The sequence below is a fragment of the Saccostrea echinata genome, unplaced genomic scaffold (genome assembly GCF_033153115.1).
Source record: "Saccostrea echinata isolate AGI-Se365-2 ecotype Australia unplaced genomic scaffold, CSIRO_AGI_Sech_v1 ptg000002l, whole genome shotgun sequence".
NCBI lineage: Eukaryota > Metazoa > Mollusca > Bivalvia > Ostreida > Ostreidae > Saccostrea > Saccostrea echinata.
The window spans coordinates 25,320,125-25,341,738 of NW_026889751.1; the positions used below are offsets into that span (position 1 = coordinate 25,320,125).

Here is a 21,614-nt window from a genome sequence, read left to right on the forward strand (position 1 = left end):
CTTCAATTTCTCGATCTTCAATTTCCCACACACCATGGATATGTCAGAGTGAGTTATTAAAAGCCCCAACCAACTTTTCTTTATGTATTTTTTAACCTCATGCAGTATCTGAAATCTTCAGATATGTCAATTTTTTTCCAATCCCATTTAGTTTCAGATAATGAGGTTTATTTGTTATTCATCAGTATAAAATCAATTAGTAAATGCTAAATTTATTTCCTATATAGTCCTGTGTATAACTTTGATTCCCTGTTGTGTCCTGGCCCTATGCACAGGGATCATGGTTTGAACAAATGTGAATTTAAACTCGATCTTTAATGAAGCTTTCACGTAAATTTCAGCTTTTCTGGCCAAGTCATTCTTCAAAAGATTTTTAAAAGATGTCATTAAATTTACACTAGTTCTAAATTCTCTCCCCTTGAAAGAGGGTGTGGCCCTAAATGTGAACAAACTTGAATTCCCTTCACCCAAGGATACTTTGTGGCAAGTTTGGTTGAAATTGGCCCAGTGGTTCTGGAGAAAAAGATGAAATTGTGAAAACGACAAAGACAATGCACAATGGACAAATATTAAACAGAAAAGCTCAAGCCTTTGGCTCTGGTGAGCTTAAAATAATCCAGCAAGAAATAATTTTACCAATAAATGAAGGTTGCAAAACTTGTGGATATATTTCTTGCACAGGTTTACAGAATATATATTAGTCTAATGATTCCAGACATACATGATGATCTAGTGAGTAAGAAATGATTATAACATGAACCAAATCTGAGGATTCAAATACAGTGGAACTTCAGTATCTCAAACACGGATATCTCAAATACCATGGACAAGTCGAAGTGATTGAGAAGTCCTAACCACGTATTTCTTGTATTTTACCCTCGAATCTCAGATATCTCGAAGTTTTTTCTTGGTCCCATCAAGTTGGAGATAACAAGGTTTGACTGTACACACAAAAAGTTTTAGCAGCAAAAAATGCAAACTTTTTTTTTATTAACAATCCAAAAATTTATTGTCACAGATCATTGATACATTTATCATTGATACATGATTGTCAAAACAGGCCTGAAGGAAGCAGTTTCATTTTTTTGAAATGGAGGACCTGAGTCCTAAAAACCATCAGACATAAGCTTTGCTTTCTATTGTAAATACTGATCATGAAAATTTATTGAGGTAGCTAACTATAACTTAGCTTTAGTTCCATACTTAAGTATATACTGGTAAAATTATTGCTAACACCCCTGTCTCCCTTCCTGGTTCCTACAGGCCTACAAGAATTAAGTAGTAAATGCATATATATAAATCATATTAAAAACAAAAATATTAAATTTAAGTGAATTCAAAAGTGTCAAAGCAAAAATAAGTACAATCTTTAAGGAATCATTTGAACTCCATCACAACTTTACAGAATACATACAATCATGAAAAAAAAAACTGAAAAAATTACTTTTTTGGGGACTGAATGACCATAATTATGATTTGTTTTCTATTAATACTAAAAAATTATTGAGGTAGCCTGCTGTAAATTAGCTTTGGTTTCTATTTCTAAAGTATATACTGGCAAAATTATTAGGAAAATACTGGCAAAACTACAGGCCTTCAAATTGTAAATGCATGTATAACACTCATAAATAAAACAAAAAAAATTAACTTTAAGGAATTCAAATATTTAAATATGATTTGTAAAACAAAAAATAAGTACATCCTGTTAAGAACTGTTTAGATTCTGGTTGCATAAAATCACAACTTTATTGCACAAAACCATCTGGATTCCCTCTTGAGGTATAATGTACTGTTCCACCTCAGCTTCTCTGTTTGGATCCACCTCCCGCAAATTTGCATTACTCTCCAGCACTTTGTCCAGTGACCAGACACCAATGTTCTGACTTTTGCCCTGCATGCCATACACAAAAACTTCTGGTGATGAAACAAGGAAATTCTGAAGTGTGAAGGCTTCCTCTGGCTGTATTTCATACAAAGGAGATAATTCAGCATCCTCTACCATTCCTACATCGTCAGGCAGTAAAGTTCTTTCAAGTGAAAAAAGGAACCCTATCAAAAATATACAAATTGGAAGTTGAATTTCTACTCTGTACTTGTTTGTAGAGATCGCTGAAAAATAATTTCAAGCTTCTATTTTTTTTAGTAGAATTGGTGAAATGCATGGAAGTTAAAAGCAAAAATACCTTTCAAAAAAAAGGTATACTAGTAGTGTGGGATTAGGGCCAACCAATCCCATGTAATTTAAAATCGGCCTATATAGACAACAGATGCAATAATGCGCAACAAGAGAAAAAAATGTGCATGGGCCATATTGGCATTGCCCACAACTATTATATTTCAGTCAATGAATATAATACACTATACTATCATTAAAATATAAGTTACCTGTGAGTACAGCCCAGTGAGCTTTATTGCCATTCTTCAAACAGGGTCCATTATTTTTGTCTCCATCATATCTAATGCCCAGTTAATACAAAATAATTCTGACCCATTATATTTGTCTCCATCATATCTAATGCCCAGTTAATACAAAATAATTCTGACCCATTATATTTGTCTCCATCATACATGTATCTGATGCCCAGTTAATACAAAATAATTCTGGCCCATTATATTTGTCTCCACCATATCTAATACCCATGCAGTTAAAAAAAAATAATACTGACCCATTATATTTGTCTCCATCATATCTAATGCCAACCATCATATCTAATGCCAAGTTACAATGTAGTACAAAATAATGGACTATACAGGCTGGGGTAAATGTTCTTTCAGATGTAAGCTTTTCTGCCTATCCCAAAGTTTGCAAAAATATTTTTCTAATATTTAGTCCTATTTTTGAAATTTCCCAGTAATTTCTTATAGTTTTCTGTGTAATCTATATGGTACACAATTGGAAACAATTTTATGGGAATTCATTTTAAGCAATCTAACCAGAAGTCTCTGACAAGACTGTAGCTCTACTGGTTTGTACATAAACAAAGGAAGAGAAAAGTAGCACTTGGTCTTGAAACTTTGCAACAGCAATAAATAGAATAAAGGTCCTTGATTTAGTCTCTTTTTGTGGCAAAATGCAATCAGACTAAAACAGTAGGAGGAGTAGCCTTTTGCAAGTATTTCACAGAAATTTCAATTTTTAGTAACCATGCCAATACTTCACCAAAATCAAAAATTGACACAAAGAATTATGTATCTCAGTGTAATCTACATTTGTGCCAAGTTACATTGAAATCAGACCAAAACTGTAGGAGGATTAGTGTTTTTAAAGTACATGTATTTCACAGAAGTATCTATTTTTAGTACACATGGCATCACCGTTCATTGAAATCAAAAACCAATAAAAAGAATTTTGTATCTTGGTGTAGTCTACTTGTGTGCAAAGTAATATTAAAATCAGATTAAAACTGTAGGAGGACTAGTGTTTTAAAAGTATTTCATAGAAATTTCTAATTTTAGTGACCATGGCAATACCATTCATCGAAATCAAAAACCAATACAAATAAATATGTATCTTACTAAAGTCTGCTTGTGTGCAAAGTTATATTAAAATCAGACCAAAACTGTAGGTGGAGTAGCATTTTGAAAGTATTTCACAGAAATTTCTATTCTAAGTAACCATGGCAACATCGTTCATTGAAATCAAAAACCAATGCAAAGAATTATGAATCTATTTAAAGTGTAGTCTACTTGTGTGCCAAGTTATTGAAATCTGACCAAAACTGTTACAGTAGGAGGAGTAGCATTTTGAAAAATTGTTTACAGACAGATGGATAGCTAGACAGACACACGGACAGTGTACTGACTCATTGTTTTTATTCAGCATCAACGTAGTAAAAGACTGTAAATTACAAAAAAGGTTATAAGAAATTACATACAAAATGATCGACTTAAAACATTGACTCTATTATGCTACATTTATGACCAAACCGGGTTTCCATACTTTTTTCTTTTAACAGCAATCAACTTATAAGCAATAAAACTGGCATGTAATAATAACTCAGCAAGAAATCAACAAATTATCCTTACAAATTCACATATACAAGTATAACATAGTGACTAGATTGTATAAATCTCAGAAAATGATTTGAACACAAACCACGTGCTTAGCCTTACACAAAAAACCAGGTCATGTTAACCATGTGTAGATAATGCTTTAAATTACTGAAATATTTGACAATAAAGGTTTGCATCCTAACACATGAATATTAAGATCTTATGTTTATAACTTATGAAAGTGTACTTACGCTATAGGGCTACAAAGTCACAAAATCTAGTAACACTTTTGCACATGTACAAATATGGCGCTTGCCAAAACTACGGGAAGTAACTCTTCTAACAAACAAAACAAAAAGTTAACTCATACATAGTTGATTCGGAGACATTACACTCCCCGCCTAATGTCTGAAAGATATTACAATTTACAAAGACATTCTCAAGCAACGTTTTCAAATGTTTGTCTTAGTCAATCAAGATAACAAGTTCTGTAATAGGGCGGATATATGTTGTTGGCTTACCATCCTTGATAATGCGCACCTCAACTGTTCTTACTCTGTGGTCACACTCACTTTTAAAGACATTCACAATCAGTCCAAGTGGCCACTGTCCACGGTGGGCTTCTTTGTCGCGCAAAAGAACAACATCACCAACCTTTACATCAGGACGTTCAGTCTGCCACTTACGTCGCACTTGGAGTTGCTGGAGGTAACCATTCCTCCAATGCTTCCAGAAGATATCCGACAAGCACTGCACATGTTTCCACTGTTTCCTGTATATTTCCTTCATGTCAGATGAGCTAACAGGATGAATATCAGGAAATTCCTTCTGAGTAAGTAACATCGAAGGGCTGATAATCTGTGGATTTTCTGGATCAGATGATATTGAGCAAATGGGTCTTGAATTTACAATGGCACAAACTTCGCACATAAATGTGCACAAGACTTCATGAGTGAGTTGTTTTGTGTTCGCATTTAGTAACATTGAGTTCAGTATTTTTCGTGACACTCCAATCATCCTTTCCCAGGTTCCGCCCTGGTGTGACGCATGTGGGGGGTTGAAAGTCCAAGTTATCCTATTCTCAAGAAGATAATTGTAAATAGGTCCCTTTTCAGTGTAGACAGCTTCTGCCTTTATGTCATCAAGGGCTCCTAAGAAGTTGGTTCCTCTATCGGAACGGATTTCCTTCAAAGGTCCACGAATAGAGATGAATCGGCGTAAGGCATTAATAAATGATGAGCTGCTCATCTCCTCAATGATCTCAATGTGTATTGCTCTTGTTTTCATACAAGTAAAAAGCACAGCCCATCTTTTGCTGTGGGAAAGGCCCCCTCTAGTTCGTCGTGCCACTACTGGCCACGGCCCAAATACATCGACCCCTACTGAACTGAATGGAGGTCCAGATGTAACTCGGTCAGGTGGTAAGTCCGCCATCTGTTGAAATTCTAACTTCCCTCTAAGTTTCCTGCACACTACACATTTGTACAAGATGGAATTAACAAGGCGCTTACATCCGATAATCCAAAAGCCATTGGATCTCACTGTACCTTCCGTGATGAGTCTACCCTGATGATACACTTTCTCGTGCAGATGAGTAATGAGAAGTCTGGCAATGTGGGATTTTCCTGGAAGAATGACAGGATTTCTTTCATCTATAGTGAAGGGTGCTTTGTTTAGACGTCCACCAACACGTAAAATTCCTTTATTATCTACAAAAGGATGAAGAGCAATGATATTGCTTTTCAAGGGAAGTGGTTTCTTCTCCTGTAAACACTTCATATCATCTCCATACCAGAATCTCTGAGTCTCCCTGATAATGAAACGTTCTGCTTCCTGAGTATCTTCAATACTGTGCAAAGAAAACTCAGCTTTTCTTCTGCAAAATCTCTTTAGATATGAGACTGCATTCACCAATCTTGTCCAAGAGGAGAACTTCTCAAATCTATCCACTAAATGTTCCTTCACCTCTGTTTTCTTGACACAAACTATGGGTCGTATTTCTGTATCTGCATCTGGATTGACTAAGGGGAAGCTTTTGTCCTCTACCTTCTCTACAGACCTCAGTTGTATCGGTCCTCTGAGCCAATCGCTTTGAGACATGTCCTCAACAGATGTGTAACACCTAGTTCCAATGTCAGCTGGATTGTCCTGTGTGGAAACAAAGGTCCACTGCTCTGGTTTAGATCGCCTGTGTATCATGTTGATCCGGTTGCTGACATAATTGTAGAATCGACGAGATCGGTTATGTAGGTATCCTAAAACGACCCTGCTGTCTGTATAGTATTTTGCAGAATCTTGATTTAAGTCAAGCTGTTGGAATACTGTCTGAGCTAGTTCCGTGGCTAGAAGAGCAGCACAAAGCTCAAGGCGTGGAATAGTATTTCCTTGTTTAGGTGCTATTCTCGACTTCCCAATGACAAATCCAATATTGACTTCACCTAAATCATCAATTGTCTGTAAGTACACAACCGCAGAAATTGCCTTTTCGGAGGCGTCTGAGTAAACATGAACTTTGCTTGAGGAAGCAGAACTCAAGGACACTGGAGTATACATCCTCGGAATGCGCAGATTCTCCAAGGCATGTAGAGATTGCTTCCATGTAGTCCATTCTTCTTCACGATCATTGGGTAGAGGTTCGTCCCAGTCATCATTGTCCTCACATATCTCCCTGTAAAGTATCCTACCATGTATGACTATAGGTGCGATAAACCCAAGAGGATCAAATAAACTGTTAATTATGGACAGAAGACCTCTTTTTGTAAACGGTTTTTCTGGGATGCGTGCACTGAAATTCAAACTATCTGAATTGATGTCCCATGCTAAGCCAAGGCTCTGTTGGATCGGTAACTCATCAGCCGCAATGTCGAGCGACTTCAGATTCTTTTCTAAATCTTCCGCGGGAAAAGCCTCCATTACTTCAACGCTGTTCGACGCTATCTTGTGAAGTCTGATCTTGGCTTCGTCCTTCAGCACTTGTTGCGTTTTTCGAAGCAGATTTATGGCTTCGTCACTTGATCCCACAGACATGAGCCCGTCATCAACATAAAAATTTCGGGTAACATAATTCTGTACCTCAACTTCCGCTTTTTCAACTGTCTTGCGTAAGCCATATGTTGCTACCGCCGGCGAGGGTGTATTCCCAAACACATGCACCCGCATTCGGTATTCGATTAAATCTTCACACGGTTCATTGTTTCTGTGCCAGAAGAAACGTAGAAAATCTCTATGGTCCTCTCGGACCAGGAATGAATAAAACATCTGTTCTACATCTGCCATAAAAGCCACTCTGTTCATACGGAAGCGCATAAGGACTCCCAGTAGTTCATTGGTCAGGTTTGGTCCTGATAGCATTACTCCATTGAGGGATAGGCCCTTGTATTTAACGGACGAATCAAATACACCGCGTATTTTGTCAGGCTTCCGCGGGTGATAAACTCCAAAGAGAGGTAAGTAAAAGCATTCTTTCCCTGCAGGCAAAGGCGGAGCCACCTCCATTGCACCACTGTCTATGAGTCCTCTCATGAAAGTCACAAGATGTTCTTTTTTCACTGAGTTCCTCTCAAGACTAGCATCCAACATGTGGGCCCTCTTCAAAGCTTGAAGTCGGTTGTTTTCCAAGACTGGCCTTGGTTTTCTAAACGGTAATGGAGCTTTCCACTTTCCACTGGAATCTTTCTCAAAACCTTCTTCCATGATCTGCAGGAATTGACGATCATCTACAGAGAGGCCAACTTGGTCATCGTCCGCTGATATTTGGAAAATGTCTTTCTTTACCACATCCTGGTGTGGCACAATGCCCTCTGTCAGGCGGAAACTGTTTTGACATGGTTTGAAAATGGACTGACGGCCATCTTCAATCACTGTAGTTTTGTAGACAGTGACACCTTGTGGCTTGTGTAATCTGCCAAGGCACACATCTCCTATCACTACCCAACCAAGACTCAACTTCTGTGCAAAGGGTGAGTCCTTAGGTCCTACTCGCTGATCATGTATATGATGTGCTTGTATCAAGTCTCTACCAATCAGTAAAAGTATTTTGGCATCTGTGTCAAGTGGAGGTAATGATAGATCCCTAAGATGCGGGTGGTGTTTGACGACTTCTGGAGTCGGTATCTCGTGTCGCTCATCTGGAATCTCATTGCACTCTGTAATAGTAGGAAGTTCCATTACAATGGATCCATCGACTGCAGCTATCATCAAATCAGAGGCTCTGCGACCGCTTGAGTGAATGCGTCCAGCACATGAGGTAAGCGTAAATGAATGAATTTGACTATTGGGAACATCCATATAGTCGAACAGCTCAGATCTTCCAAGTGTTGTATTACTCTGGTCGTCAACAAGAGCATAAAGGCGCAGACGTTTTGAAGGTTTTCCCTTCGGATACACATCTACCAAGACGGCCTTTGCACATGAACGTCCAGAAAACTGTTCTCCACACACAGCTGTACATTTCGTGAGAATATTACCTTCCTCCCCGCCATGCTGTCTCTGGCCCTGAGAGCTCTCAGGCGGATGAAGAGCAGTGGGATGCTGCACACTTCCACAATCCTCACATTTCACTTCTGCGTGACAGGCTTTGAATGTGTGTGTGTCCGATTCACAACATCTATAGCACAAGTTGTGCTCTCGCAGGTATTGTTTACGATCACGAATGGATTTTTTCTTGAATGCCCTACACTGGTTTAATGTGTGCTCAGCATCGTGAATAGGGCATCTCTTCTGTGTCACCTTATGGTCTCTTGTTGACTCTTTAAAATCAGTCTTCTTAACAGTCACAGATTTTACTGGTTTGAAGTTATGCTGGTTGAATCTTGGGGTTTTCGGGTCTCGATTTTCTTTGGCGAAAGTTGGAGCTACTTGTAGGCCAGGATCATTCATCATGGTTGAAACTTCCTTTACAAAGTCACAGAAGACACTAAATGGAGGGTATGGGACCCCATGAGTCAGCTTATACTTTGAAGCTTTAGAAGTCCATTTGTTTTGCAAACTGGGCGTTAACTTTTGTACTATTGGAAGCACTCCCACTGATGTGTCAAAGTAACTGAAAAGTTGGCTGTACCTTGGGTTTTCTTTTAAGGCAAATATTTCACTTAAGATATCTGAGAGTTCATACAGTCGTCTAGGTTCACTTGCACTGAGTCGCTGGAAGCTTGCAAGTTTGGACTTTAATACTGTTTCAACTAATTCCGGTGAACCGTATCTTTCCTCTAATCTAGCCCATAAGGTCTGGCATCCTTGAGAGGGATTCCCTACTGTTGCTGCTCTGATGCTTTTAGCATGTTCCTTGGACTCAGGGCCGAGCCATCTGATCAATAAGTCTAATTCTTCGAGAGGTGTAACTAATGCATCCTGAACCACAGATTTGAAACTTGCCTTCCATGCTAGAAAGTTCTCTGGCTTGTCATCAAAATTAACAAGTCTTGTAAGCATCAGATCCTTTTTCAACATAAAGCTTGCTAGATTGACTAGGTTGTCTTTCTGTGATTCAAAGGGTCGAGCCTCAGGATTCAATGAAAATGATGGTTCACAAATTGGAGAGTGAGTAGCAGTATTGTTTGCTGCTGAAACTTTCGGTTGGGTGTATTCTACATTTTCTGTTGCTGGAACCGACTCCAAATTCCTTAACAGGTTAACTTCTTCAATGAATTTTCTTGTTCGTTCTGAGGAGTCAATATTAGAAATAGATGTTCTAGTTAAATTGTCTATGTCTCCATTGTCTTCCTCCATTGCTCGTAACTCTGCTTGGGCTGTTGCTAATTCCTTTTGTGCGTCCAGACACTCTAACTCTGTCTCTAACTCTGCTTTTTTCCTGAGGGTCTCTGCCTTAGACTTTTTCTCCTGTTCATCAAGCCTTGCTTGCTCTTTCTTTAATTCTGAAGCTTTCTGTACAAATTGCAGTCTTGCTTTGGCTGCCTCTGCTTTTACCCTCTGTTCCAATAACATGGAAGTTGTACTTCTGGAAGTCGTACTTCTAGATGCTGATGACCTGCTTGATCTTGACCTTCCACTCACAGATCTTGCTGTGCCTTTAAGAGACGCATTGTCTTTCAGGTCATGAGAGAGTTTGGATTTTGAATCTGGTGAATACTTTGTATCTGTATCCTGTTGTTCCATGATTGTGTCAATTTCCTGGAGGATACTTTCTACTTTCTGTTCCAAGGAGGATATGACTACCTCTTGTGCAGCTTTTTCTCTTCTGCTGTCCTCAGTATTTGTTCTTACAAGAAAATTCAGAAACTCTTCACTAATGTTATGGTAGTCCTGAGTAAGTTTCAGTACACTTTCTTTCAAAATTACCAGGATTTCTGTCTTTCCAGTTGTAAGTTCATTGTACGAGTATTTCATTTCATTTTCTAGTTTCTTTCTAAGCTTTCGTAGTTTGTCACAGAATTTATTCACATGCTGTTCATACATTTGCCTCCCTGCCGCTGTCAACTGTCTAGTAGATCTCTGAGAACGCTGATCTGTTAGAGGAGATTTGTGTGGTGTGGTTGAACCGCCCTGGTTCTCCATGACTGCCTACGCAGTCCTAGCTCTTTTACTGTACTGACTCATTGTTTTTATTCAGCATCAACGTAGTAAAAGACTGTAAATTACAAAAAAGGTTATAAGAAATTACATACAAAATGATCGACTTAAAACATTGACTCTATTATGCTACATTTATGACCAAACCGGGTTTCCATACTTTTTTCTTTTAACAGCAATCAACTTATAAGCAATAAAACTGGCATGTAATAATAACTCAGCAAGAAATCAACAAATTATCCTTACAAATTCACATATACAAGTATAACATAGTGACTAGATTGTATAAATCTCAGAAAATGATTTGAACACAAACCACGTGCTTAGCCTTACACAAAAAACCAGGTCATGTTAACCATGTGTAGATAATGCTTTAAATTACTGAAATATTTGACAATAAAGGTTTGCATCCTAACACATGAATATTAAGATCTTATGTTTATAACTTATGAAAGTGTACTTACGCTATAGGGCTACAAAGTCACAAAATCTAGTAACACTTTTGCACATGTACAAATATGGCGCTTGCCAAAACGGGTAATACTAAAATACGCCTGCCGACGCCTGCCAGAGGAAAATACGCCTGCCGAGAAAATCTATACGCCTGCCGTGTTATTTATCGAATTAATTTGTATTTTGTTAGATATATTACTTTTACAGACCATGTAGTTGATGTTTTACCAAACAAAAATAATTTAAAAAGCACAGTTTGAAGTTTTAATTCGTTTTAAAGTTTGCATACTCCGTAGAGCACGCCTGCCGAGAAAATCTAAACGCCCGCGGTGTTGTCTCTGTAATTTCTTATTATACAATATTTGATATATTACTTTTATAAAGTATTTGGTTAACATTTGACCAGCATTAATTTAAAAAAATAATTTTATTTATTTTGATTCAATAAGCGTTTGATACGAAAGTTTGCAATATTAAAGGAGATAACTCTTGCTTAACAATAGGAACTGCTGTGTATAGATCACGTGCCTCGTGTTTTTCTTTCTTTTTTTCCTCTTTTTAATAAAAAAAAACTTAAGGTATTTGATTTTATATTCGTTTACAGAATTACGAAGGCTCAAGAGCACATGTACACATGTCAGTAAAAACTATGCGTTTTACGGGTAGTCGTTTTGAATCAGAATCTGAAATATTCAATGTTGTCCTTTTTATCATTAATGTATAATTATTATTTCAGGTTATATGCAACAAAGTTATATTTAAATAAATACAAAATTTTACAGGTAAGAGAAATGTAATAATTTAGGCTTTTCCTATACAATTATCTATATGTCTAGCAGAGAAGGAAATAGACGAAATGAATAAGAAAAACAACATGTACATGTATTTGAAATATCTTTAACTATAAAAGGTTCAATTCAGGGTATAAAACATGAAGAAAAAAAAAATAGCAAAATCAACGTCATAATTCTCTAAAGAACATATCAGTTAACTTAAAAAAAAATTATCCACAAATCGGCTATCGTTAACTTTTTACAACAATTTCAACATACCATTGATTTTAAGGAATGTTACGGAAGTTAATGCTTGAACAAGTCTTATTATTTTTTTAAATAAAGCTGATTTTGACCAAATTTTGTTTTCTGATGTTTAGTATAGAACGCTAAATTTGATTCATGAAGTATTGCATGAATCCGATCAGTTAAAATTTCGTGAAAAATATCGTTACGGAAGTAAATCGTTACGGAAGTTAATTTCCAGCAATAAAAGTTAAAAATCTTGACGATATTTATGAATAACGTTTGTTTTAAGATGTTAATCAAAAGTATGACGCATTTCGCTTCCAAAATAATAAAAAAAAAATATACCTTTAAAAAAGATCCTGAATTACGGTTACGGAAGTTAAATTTTTAAGAGAGACAACTGTTTTTGTCTAATTCATTTTGTTTTATCGAAAAATTAATGGTCTAAAGTAGATTGCAAGATGTTGAAAATAATCGATTGTATTCATTTATTTTAATTAGAAAAAATATCCCTCGAAAGTTCCAAATATTATATATTTGTAGTATTAAATATTCATACATATATGATGAAAAATGGCAAAAGACTAAGTACACAAATGTTACAGTATCTTTGTTAAAGTATATGAAGATTGTTAAATTTGTCTGAAATGATATGGATGTCTGAATTTATGTTTACTGTGTATACACAGACTGCAAATCTCATTGAAACTAAATTATCGATCTTCATGTATACCCTACAAGTGCGTAATATTATGTGGTATTGCATAATTAGGTACATGACAAACTGTGAAGTTTTGCACGTGCGCTATACACACTCCATGATGGAGTAATGAACCACAAAATCAGAATTAGTAAAATTTTACATATTAAGTTAAATAAATGAATTTTAAGAAAAATGGATGGAACTAATACACTTGCATGTTTTGAAAACTATTGAAAAGATCGCCGATTTACATCCGAATACTGCATTTCTGACCTGACTGAGAATGTATTTAATCCAGTAACAAAATCAATATAGATCAATAAAAATTTTTAATAATAACTACCTGACGTACATATATTGAAGAACAAATATAAAATTTTTAAAAATTTTGAAATCAATTTTTTTCGACGCGGTCGTAAACAGTGCTCGGGTATAAAAATCCTTGTTTTTTTTTTTTTTTTTTAAATCTATATCTGAAACTATTGTAGGTTTATTTCAACAAAATTTATACCAAGCTTATTGAATTTTATTGCGTGCTAATATAGCTAAAATATGTAAATGAATCATGTCTATAAAACGCATCCTTTGCAGAAAAGACAACATTGTCACCAAACATATCTACACAGTCCATTTCTTTATGCTTCTTTTTACCAAAGAATATTGTTTTGACTATTATGTTTAGTATGAAAATTTTCATTTCAGGCCCCTCCCCCAGCATATGTTTTTACCAAAAGAATGAGGACCCCCCCCACACACACACACACATGCAAACGATAATACGCCTCTGTAAATAATTAATTGTGGTTTTTTTCTTCTTCAGATTAGTATTGTAGAGATTGTTGTATTGGTTACACAATCTGTAACGTGAATCAATTTACATTATATCTTCATAAATGGTTTCCGAAACTTTCCTTGTTTATGATTCGTTTCTTTTTTTTTTTTTGGGGGGGGGGGGGGGACAGAAACGAGAACCAGAAACGTGAAAAGAAATTCAGCATGTATTTACAATGTCACGATCTCATAACTAGATGTTCAGACTAATTTGAATCAACCAAACTTTAACAGAAAACCATATTGTAGGACTGTGATGTGAAAACTTTTAGTCTAATTAATGCATATTCTATAAAAATCGAACATATTCATTGTGTGTGTGTGTGTGTGTGTGTGTGGTACAATATAGTTTACTATTTTTTTCACATACACTTGTATGAATAAAATAATTCTGATCTCGCAAGATTTGTGTATTTTATTATTAGAGCACTGAACATGCTGAATTACTGAAAATATACGTTCAGGCTACTGGAATAAAATATTTCTTATGGCCAATTAAAGGTTATCTCTTTTAAATTTGATATTACTATATACTTTGATGTAGATTAATAAATGAATCAAACATATATCTTATTTTTCCATTTTCATTATTTATCAAATGTTAACTTTATGCGTAATGATATAATCTATAAAAGTAAACACCATGAACGTTTTTCTCGGCAGGTGTGCTCTTGGACATATACGTAAATTTCAAAATTATATAAAATCATATATTTAACTTTAAAAAAATCATTTGTTTTACATACATCAACTACATCGTATATAAAAGTAATTCTTAGTCTTCTAAGACGAACGGAAAATATTATTCATATATAAGTATTGTGAAGTAAGAGTTATCTCCTTTAATACTACTGCAAACTCTTGTGTAGATTTTATTAAACCAAATATTTCTTTCTTTCTTTTTTTTTTGTTTGTTTTGTTTTAGTTAAATGTCAACAAAATACTTAATTAAAGTAATACATTATATAAAATAATACGTAATTAGTGAAACAACACCGCGGGTGTATAGATTTTCTCGGCAGGCGTGCTCTACGGTGTATGCATACTAGAATACGAATAAAAACTCCAAATTATTCTTTTAAAATTATTTTTGTTTGGTAAAACATCAAATAAATGGTCTATTAAAGTAATATATCTAATAAAATATAAATTTCGTCAATAAATAACACGGCAGGCGTATAGATTTTTTCGGCAGGCGTATTTTCCCCTGGCAGGCGTCGGCAGGCGTATTTTAGTATGACCGTGCCAAAACTACGGGAAGTAACTCTTCTAACAAACAAAACAAAAAGTTAACTCATACATAGTTGATTCGGAGACATTACAGACAGACAACGGACACCTTACTATCACATAAGCTCTTCTGGTCTCTAACCAGTAGAGCTAAAAATGCTCAGAAACAAAGCGGAAATTGGATTATCACAAAAAATAGTTATAAGGTATTGTATCCTCCATAAAGGATGCGGAACTAGGACGGGATGATTGTTGGCTATATGTCCCAGGAGACTCTTCCTGGACCCAGAGTCCTTCATATCCAGAACAGTGGCTGTACAATCCAGAATTTCCTCTGCTAACTTGGCCATATCATATGCTGCAATGACATTCAGTTAAATTTATCTAGTAGTACATGTATGATGAAATAAATACTTGAATGTGAAATTAAATAAACATGAGTATTGAAATTCCCCTACATGTATGTTCCTATGGATTTGAAAGATAAATGTCTCATCCTGGAAAATGAACTAAGCATGGGTAACAAAATGCTCCTATGTGTGAATTTGAGTCTTAACCCAAACATTGTAAAAATTGAATCCCTATTACTGTAGTCATGCAATGTGACTTTAAAAGTTCCAAATCTTGAATCTAAGGCCAAAATTTTCTTTTCTTAAAATTCCAAGTCAGCAAAACAGATAAAAGCAAAGTTCGTTAATTAATTTTGCAAAGCAGTTTCAAAGGTGAGGGAAAAGAAAAACACAACAACTTTGACAAAAATCATATTCATGCAATCATAAACCATGGTGATCATATTAACAATGACAGGTATCTAGAAGCATATCATAGATAACAACACTGATCTGTTTGTTTTTATTTTTTCAAATTTAAAAAAATGATAACAGCCTACCTGAGAAGAGTTCTCCTTGCAATGATAATCCTTTCTTTTGGCTGAACTCCAGGATCTGTGTGGCTGCCATCTCTTTCTTCAACATTTGAGCTGCCATGGCAAGGGCAACAACTCCGCAGCTATAAAACAGACCAGTACATGTATACAGCATGCATGCTCTTTTGTTTCACAGATATGAAAGAAAAAATTTTAAAGGTACTGATTCACTGACCAATTTCTAGTCTACTAACAAACCCCAATACCATATCATATTTTATTTTTATACATCTTGGTAAAACACAAGTTATTACCATGGCCCATCTTGAAGTATTGGATGGACAATGTTATTGGAAGACACAATGATTTTGGAAGACAAATTTGGAATATCCTTCTCTCTGGAAAGAAAAAAAAAACCATAATATATTATGTGTCAAGAAATGTCATAACTAATTGTAATAAACTGTCTCATTTTTCATTTGCCATTAGGTCTATAATCTCAGGAAGATGAATATTAATGACATGCAAAAAGCAAGTGGTTTATGATTAGATTTTTCAATCCTCTCCACTCAAGTCTTGCAGTGTTATCTTCTAAGATATGTGAGAGCAGGAAATATTGTACAAGCATTTTTTTCCCTATTTTAGTGTATTGCAAATAGATTATTTTGTACAATCATTAAATAGCATTAGCAGCACGTCCACATACTTGTGCTATATATTTTTTTTAAGATAATAATTTCACCATGTTGACAACAAAGTGCTCTGAACAATCAGGCCATTCAATATGATAAGATATGAATCCCATTTAAAAAAGCACATATATTATATGTATTTTCTGTATATAATGATAAATTCGATCAGTAATTTATTATGGTAGCCACCTTAAAATCTTGGGGTTTCTGAAAAATTCATCAAATTTAAGTTATCAGATCTTTCCCAAAAGTATAATAGGGAAACACGGAGCATATGTGTACCCTGCAGTTGTCTTATCATTTTGTTATCAAAATACTAAAAACTATGTGATAGAGTGATATTTTAATTTATTTTATTAAGTGAATATTATATTATATAGTTCAGTGACTTAATATTCACGTGTATATATTTTATTTTTAGCATCGCGCAGCATTTCGTTTTCACGGAGTTTTGCGCTCACCGTTAATAAAATTAATAAAATATTACAACTTCATTTGGTTTTAATCTTTACTTATGTTCTAGAAGTTCTTACTTATCCTGAGGGTATATAATGTTATTGGTCAGTTTTAATATCCAAGCTTGCGATTGGTTAGGGACGTTTTCCCGCCGATCTCTTTGTGTATCGGTCAGACATCTATAGACCATTGAGAAAGTGAGATGAGTATTTTTGGTCATCATGATATACAATATTAATTTTGAGACGAGACCTCAGGACAGAGACTGTAAGTTGACTTCTATTTCTTTTATCTTTACTAATTCTTATTCTATACTTTCCGATAATTCATCGTCTTTGATTTTTAATGTAATTTTGTGAAGATATACTGAGTTCAACTTTATCATTATTAAATGAAGCTTAAAGTATAAATTCTTTGAGTATGTAAATAAAATATCAATTATGCAGAAGTGTATATAGAATATAATTATTGTTTAATAGGAGTCTATATATCAAGACCCGTTATTTTTATCGGGTGGCCATTGTTTGAGCCTTGATCCACAATCAGGTATACCTACAATTATTTTCTATTTATTGTGTATATATTATTGCAAATAGATTTGTGAACTATTCATTTTATTTGTAATAGTTCTATTTTGAATAGTTCGATTTATATTCTCGTTTTCAAGACGTCGATGTAAGGGAAATAACTCTTACTTTTCCATGTATTTATTTCAATGCTCAGTATAATGTGTAATACTTTTATGATCGATTATTATAAAGTAATTCATGCCTAAATTCATGAATATCATTATAAATGTAATATGGTTGTTTGTTTTCTAAATACTTATAATTTGTTATTGATATTTTCAGGGCTTTATTGATGTATTTATTTATTCAACATGACAAAATAAAATGATCGAACCTTAGACGCAGGAGTTCTTCTTTAACACCATAAGAAAACCCTGTTACACTATACCATTTACATATGGGTAAGTAAAAATTAACAGCAAAAACAATCAAACACATACATAGTCGCTTTGATGTTCCTCCTGAGATGTTCTTTACTGTGATTAGTTGGCTCCTGTGGCACCATTAACACTGCCCCCGAGATGTTCTTTAGATTGATGCTGGTTAGTGAACAAACTTTTGCAGGAGGAGGTGGGGGTGGTGGGGCCCCACAGGGGGTAAACATTCTTGTGGTTCAAATGGCCACTGATTTTGCTATAGCTGTGTCATATGCATGGCAGTTAGAGACCTGGATAAAAAAAAACAAATTGTGAACAGAACCATTCATCAAACAGCAGAGAGACTTAGATTAATACTGTGAAATAACTAATTTTTTGTGGTGATTTAATTTTCGTGGTTTTCATTAGGTATGAAGAGACCCACGAATTCATGTCCACCTCAAAATGTAAAATGTCAAATGCATAACTACTCAACACTTCCCCAGCATCGAAATCAAATCCCCCAAAACCAATATTTTTTCTTCAACTTACCTCGAAAATTTGACCCCATAAAAATATTAGATTTCACAGTAGATAGACTGCTCGTTCAATTTAAATTGAATTGGATGGAAGGCTGATTTTACATCATATTGTAAAGCTTTATTTATCTATATAATTAATTTGTCTGTATAGCGATTCCTAAAAAAATTAGAACTAACAAGAGGCCCCTGGGCCTTGGTGGTAACCTGCATATCATATCTGAGTTTAATCCGGCAATGTCCAACTCTAGGAACTGAGGATTGAGAGATATGTGATTTTCACAATTTATAATAAACGTTGTGTTTAACATCACATAAGAACTGTCTCCAAATGCTCAGGAGGAAAGAAAATTGTTAATGGTAATATACATACAGCATTTTAAATATATGATCAACATGGCCCCTACTTAAGCGTTTATTATATGGAACGTGTCACATATACTCTGTACTTCAAAGTTAGGTAAATTTATGACTCACAGCTTACTCCTAATATATATCAGTACACAGTTTGCTTACTCAATTTCCAGAATAAGTCTGAAGTATAATTATAAATCTTCAATAAATGACCAACTTACCCCCCCCCCCCCTCCCTTGGGTCTGAATCTTATGGAGCTAGGGCATAGTTTTTCAAAATTTTGTTAAAATAGCTTTCAGCTCATCTATCGCATTCAAACCATGTAAACAGCCTGCCTGATACAGCTCCACAAGATGAAGAGTTGTGTGTGTTTTTAAATACATGTATAACTTTCTCCTTAGCCCCTATCTTGAGCTCAAAAACACAATTTTCACAATCTAGGTAGAGGGTTACATATTGTTTCATAATGTTTCTCAAAAACAATTTTCCTGTTTTTGAAGATTACATATGAACTTTGATTATTTCGGCCACACCCCTTAGGCCCCAGCTGCAGGGGGTCAGGGAGCTGTTCCCCTTTTATATCCACAGGCTCCATATTGAACAAAATTGAAATTAATACAAAGCTTTCAGAGCCTGAGATTCAAGATTTCACATGTGATGGGCAGGTACAGGTATAAAAGGGTCACCTGAGTCACTCAGGTGACCTAAAAATGTTGACTATTTCATTGGAGGTGTATTTTGACAACTTTATAGTAGAAAAAGTGTACTTCAACAAACTTTGAATCACATGGCTGTAGGAACCGGGGGGGGGCACGGGGGGGGGGGGCTGTGCCCCCCCAATAATTTTGCTGATATATAGATGACTATAGAAAATTTAGCTACTTCTAGCTTGTGCCCCCTCAATAAAAATGTCTGATGACCTTTTTTTTTCTTCTTTTTTTTTTTTTGGCTTGTCAAGGAATTTTTGGTAGTTGATACTGCCCCCAACTGAAAATGTATGGCTGTGCCCCCCAAACTGAAATTGCTTCCTATGGGCCTGAATCAAATTTTTTTTACTGGATGAGATGATATGAATTATCCACTGAAAAGAAAAAAAATAAGGGATTAGCTCCACCTAAGTAGCTGCACACAAATAATTCAGTAGGTATAGGGGTTACTGCTTTCTACTAATGCATAATTAAAGCTGAAATTCTTTGCAAGCTAACTCAATAGTACGTGATTTTTCCAAATACATTGTTAAACTTGTTGCCTGTAATTATTTCAAAGAGAGTAGCAGCTGAGTCATTTGCTTTATATAATTCAGAGGAAAGTTATCAAAAGTCTGTCACGAATTTATAAATTGGTTCCAAAAATGCAGAATATATTTTGTACACCACGGTTAAAGTCTATGGTATTGACACGGAGATAAAAATTCAGTACATGTTATTTGGCTGTCTGGCACACGTTCAAAGAATGAACTTATTTTTTTATCGAAGACGTACATCTATATAAAATTATTTTATAACAAAGAATAAGAACCGTTGTCTGTCTACTATTTACATAATAAAATAGCAAGCAATTCTACCTTACCGTGTTTACACATTGCATGAGCCCGATAAAACATTGATTACACCGTGCTATGAGGAAAATCTGGAACTCCGATGTTATTTATAGAACTGTCAGCTGTTGTTCTTTCAGCTGTTCAAAACGAACAATTGTGAATTGCTGTAGTTTTTATTCCTTATACTCATGTGATTTTAAATCTAAGCAATAATCTTTTTAGTTTTATCCTAATTAAACCCTTTACTGGCTCAGTGCATACCATGTCCACAAGAACTAATCTCTTAGCTAGGTTATTAATCAGTAAAAAATCCTGCGACTTGTGCTGCAGTCAAAATAATTTAAAGGTGTACCCTTAATTCCTGATTCCTAAAATATACATGGTCTTACCTTTTACCTTTCGCAGAAGCTTGCCTGAGTTATAACAGGGATATAACGCCCGCTTATCTGAGTTATCATGCTTACAGGTCGGCAAGTGCTGGCATAACTTCTGAGTTATCTGCCCCTAATGAATGCGATCTCTCTCTATCTCTCTCTCTCAGGCAAACAAATACAGATGAATGACTCAGTTATATAGATGAATATATACCGGTATATAAAAAATGACGTTACTTTAGATTAGAGTTATAGGGTAAGGTTATGGGATTACGATTATAATATGAGGGATAGGGTTAGGGTTAGAGTTAGATTAGAGTTTGATTGAGTTAGGGTTAGGTTAGAGTTAAGGTTTTAATAAGGGCAAGGGTTAGATTAGGACTAGAGTTAGGTTAGGGTTATAGGTTATAGAGTCAGAATATGGTATATAGAGTTAGGGCTAGGGTTAGAGGTAAGGTTAGATTTATAGAGTTAGGTTATGGTAAGTTTAGGGTTTAAGTGTTAATGTTAGATAAAGTTAGAGTTGAAAATGTTAGGGTTAGAATTAGGGTTAGAGCTAGGTTAGGATTAGGGGTTAGGTTAGGATAATTGCTTCATTAAATTTGTATAGATGTAAATGGGAAGAAATCCTGATATTAAAATGTGTATATCAAAATTCTTTGAATAGATAAATAAATTTAAAATATGCGAATTTGTACTCTTGTTAAATCAGCATGAACGTAGTTTTTTTCCTTTCAATTGCAGGAAAACAAGTCACCGGAGAATTCGTTCCTCAGTCGTAGATTTTCACAATAAAAACCTATATGCTTCATATTCTTAATGCCAAAAAATATATGGGGGGGGGGGGGAATTGACAACTTACCTGAGAAACCTTTGACAAGCTAAAAAAAAAACAGGGAGTAATTCAATGTCTAAATTCGAAAATCCTAAGGGGGGGGGGCAACTTTTGGTTAATTATTCTCAACAAGAAAAAAAAATTAATACATATTAGTCTGAGATATTTGTCAACAGTGCAAAAAAAAAAAGATGGGAGGGGAGCTTAGGCCCTTTCAGAGGAAAGTTGGGGGGACCCCCCTCCCCCCTTCGATACTACATCGCGGTGCCTGGC

The 21,614-nt window shown here is 35.2% G+C and overlaps 2 protein-coding genes across 3 annotated transcripts in view; one reads left to right on the top strand and one right to left on the bottom strand.

Moving 5' to 3' along the window:
• Positions 1–21,614, top strand: part of LOC133175534 (large ribosomal subunit protein eL36-like) — a 415,093-nt gene that overhangs the window by 280,996 nt on the left and 112,483 nt on the right. The window lies entirely within an intron of this gene.
• Positions 958–20,609, bottom strand: LOC133201954 (actin maturation protease-like). Its single transcript, XM_061337741.1, has 7 exons — positions 20,522–20,609; positions 17,783–18,009; positions 15,940–16,023; positions 15,650–15,768; positions 14,992–15,118; positions 2,386–2,456; positions 958–2,049 (listed from the first exon to the last, which is right to left on the bottom strand). The coding sequence occupies exons 2-7, from the start codon at positions 17,944–17,946 to the stop codon at positions 1,706–1,708; spliced, it is 909 nt and encodes a 302-aa protein (XP_061193725.1). The 5' UTR covers positions 17,947–18,009; positions 20,522–20,609; the 3' UTR covers positions 958–1,705.

What these genes read in the sequence shown, in the direction of transcription:
- LOC133201954 (XM_061337741.1), bottom strand. Translation starts at nt 17,946, where the DNA reads ATGTTTACCCCCTGTGGGGCCCCACCACCCCCACCTCCTCCTGCAAAA. An exon ending in AGGAACATCAAAGCGACTAT is followed by an intron (nt 16,024 to 17,782) that starts GTATGTGTTTGA and finishes TTTTCTTTCCAG; the next exon opens with AGAGAAGGATATTCCAAATT. An exon ending in GCAAGGAGAACTCTTCTCAG is followed by an intron (nt 15,119 to 15,649) that starts GTAGGCTGTTAT and finishes ATGTCATTGCAG; the next exon opens with CATATGATATGGCCAAGTTA.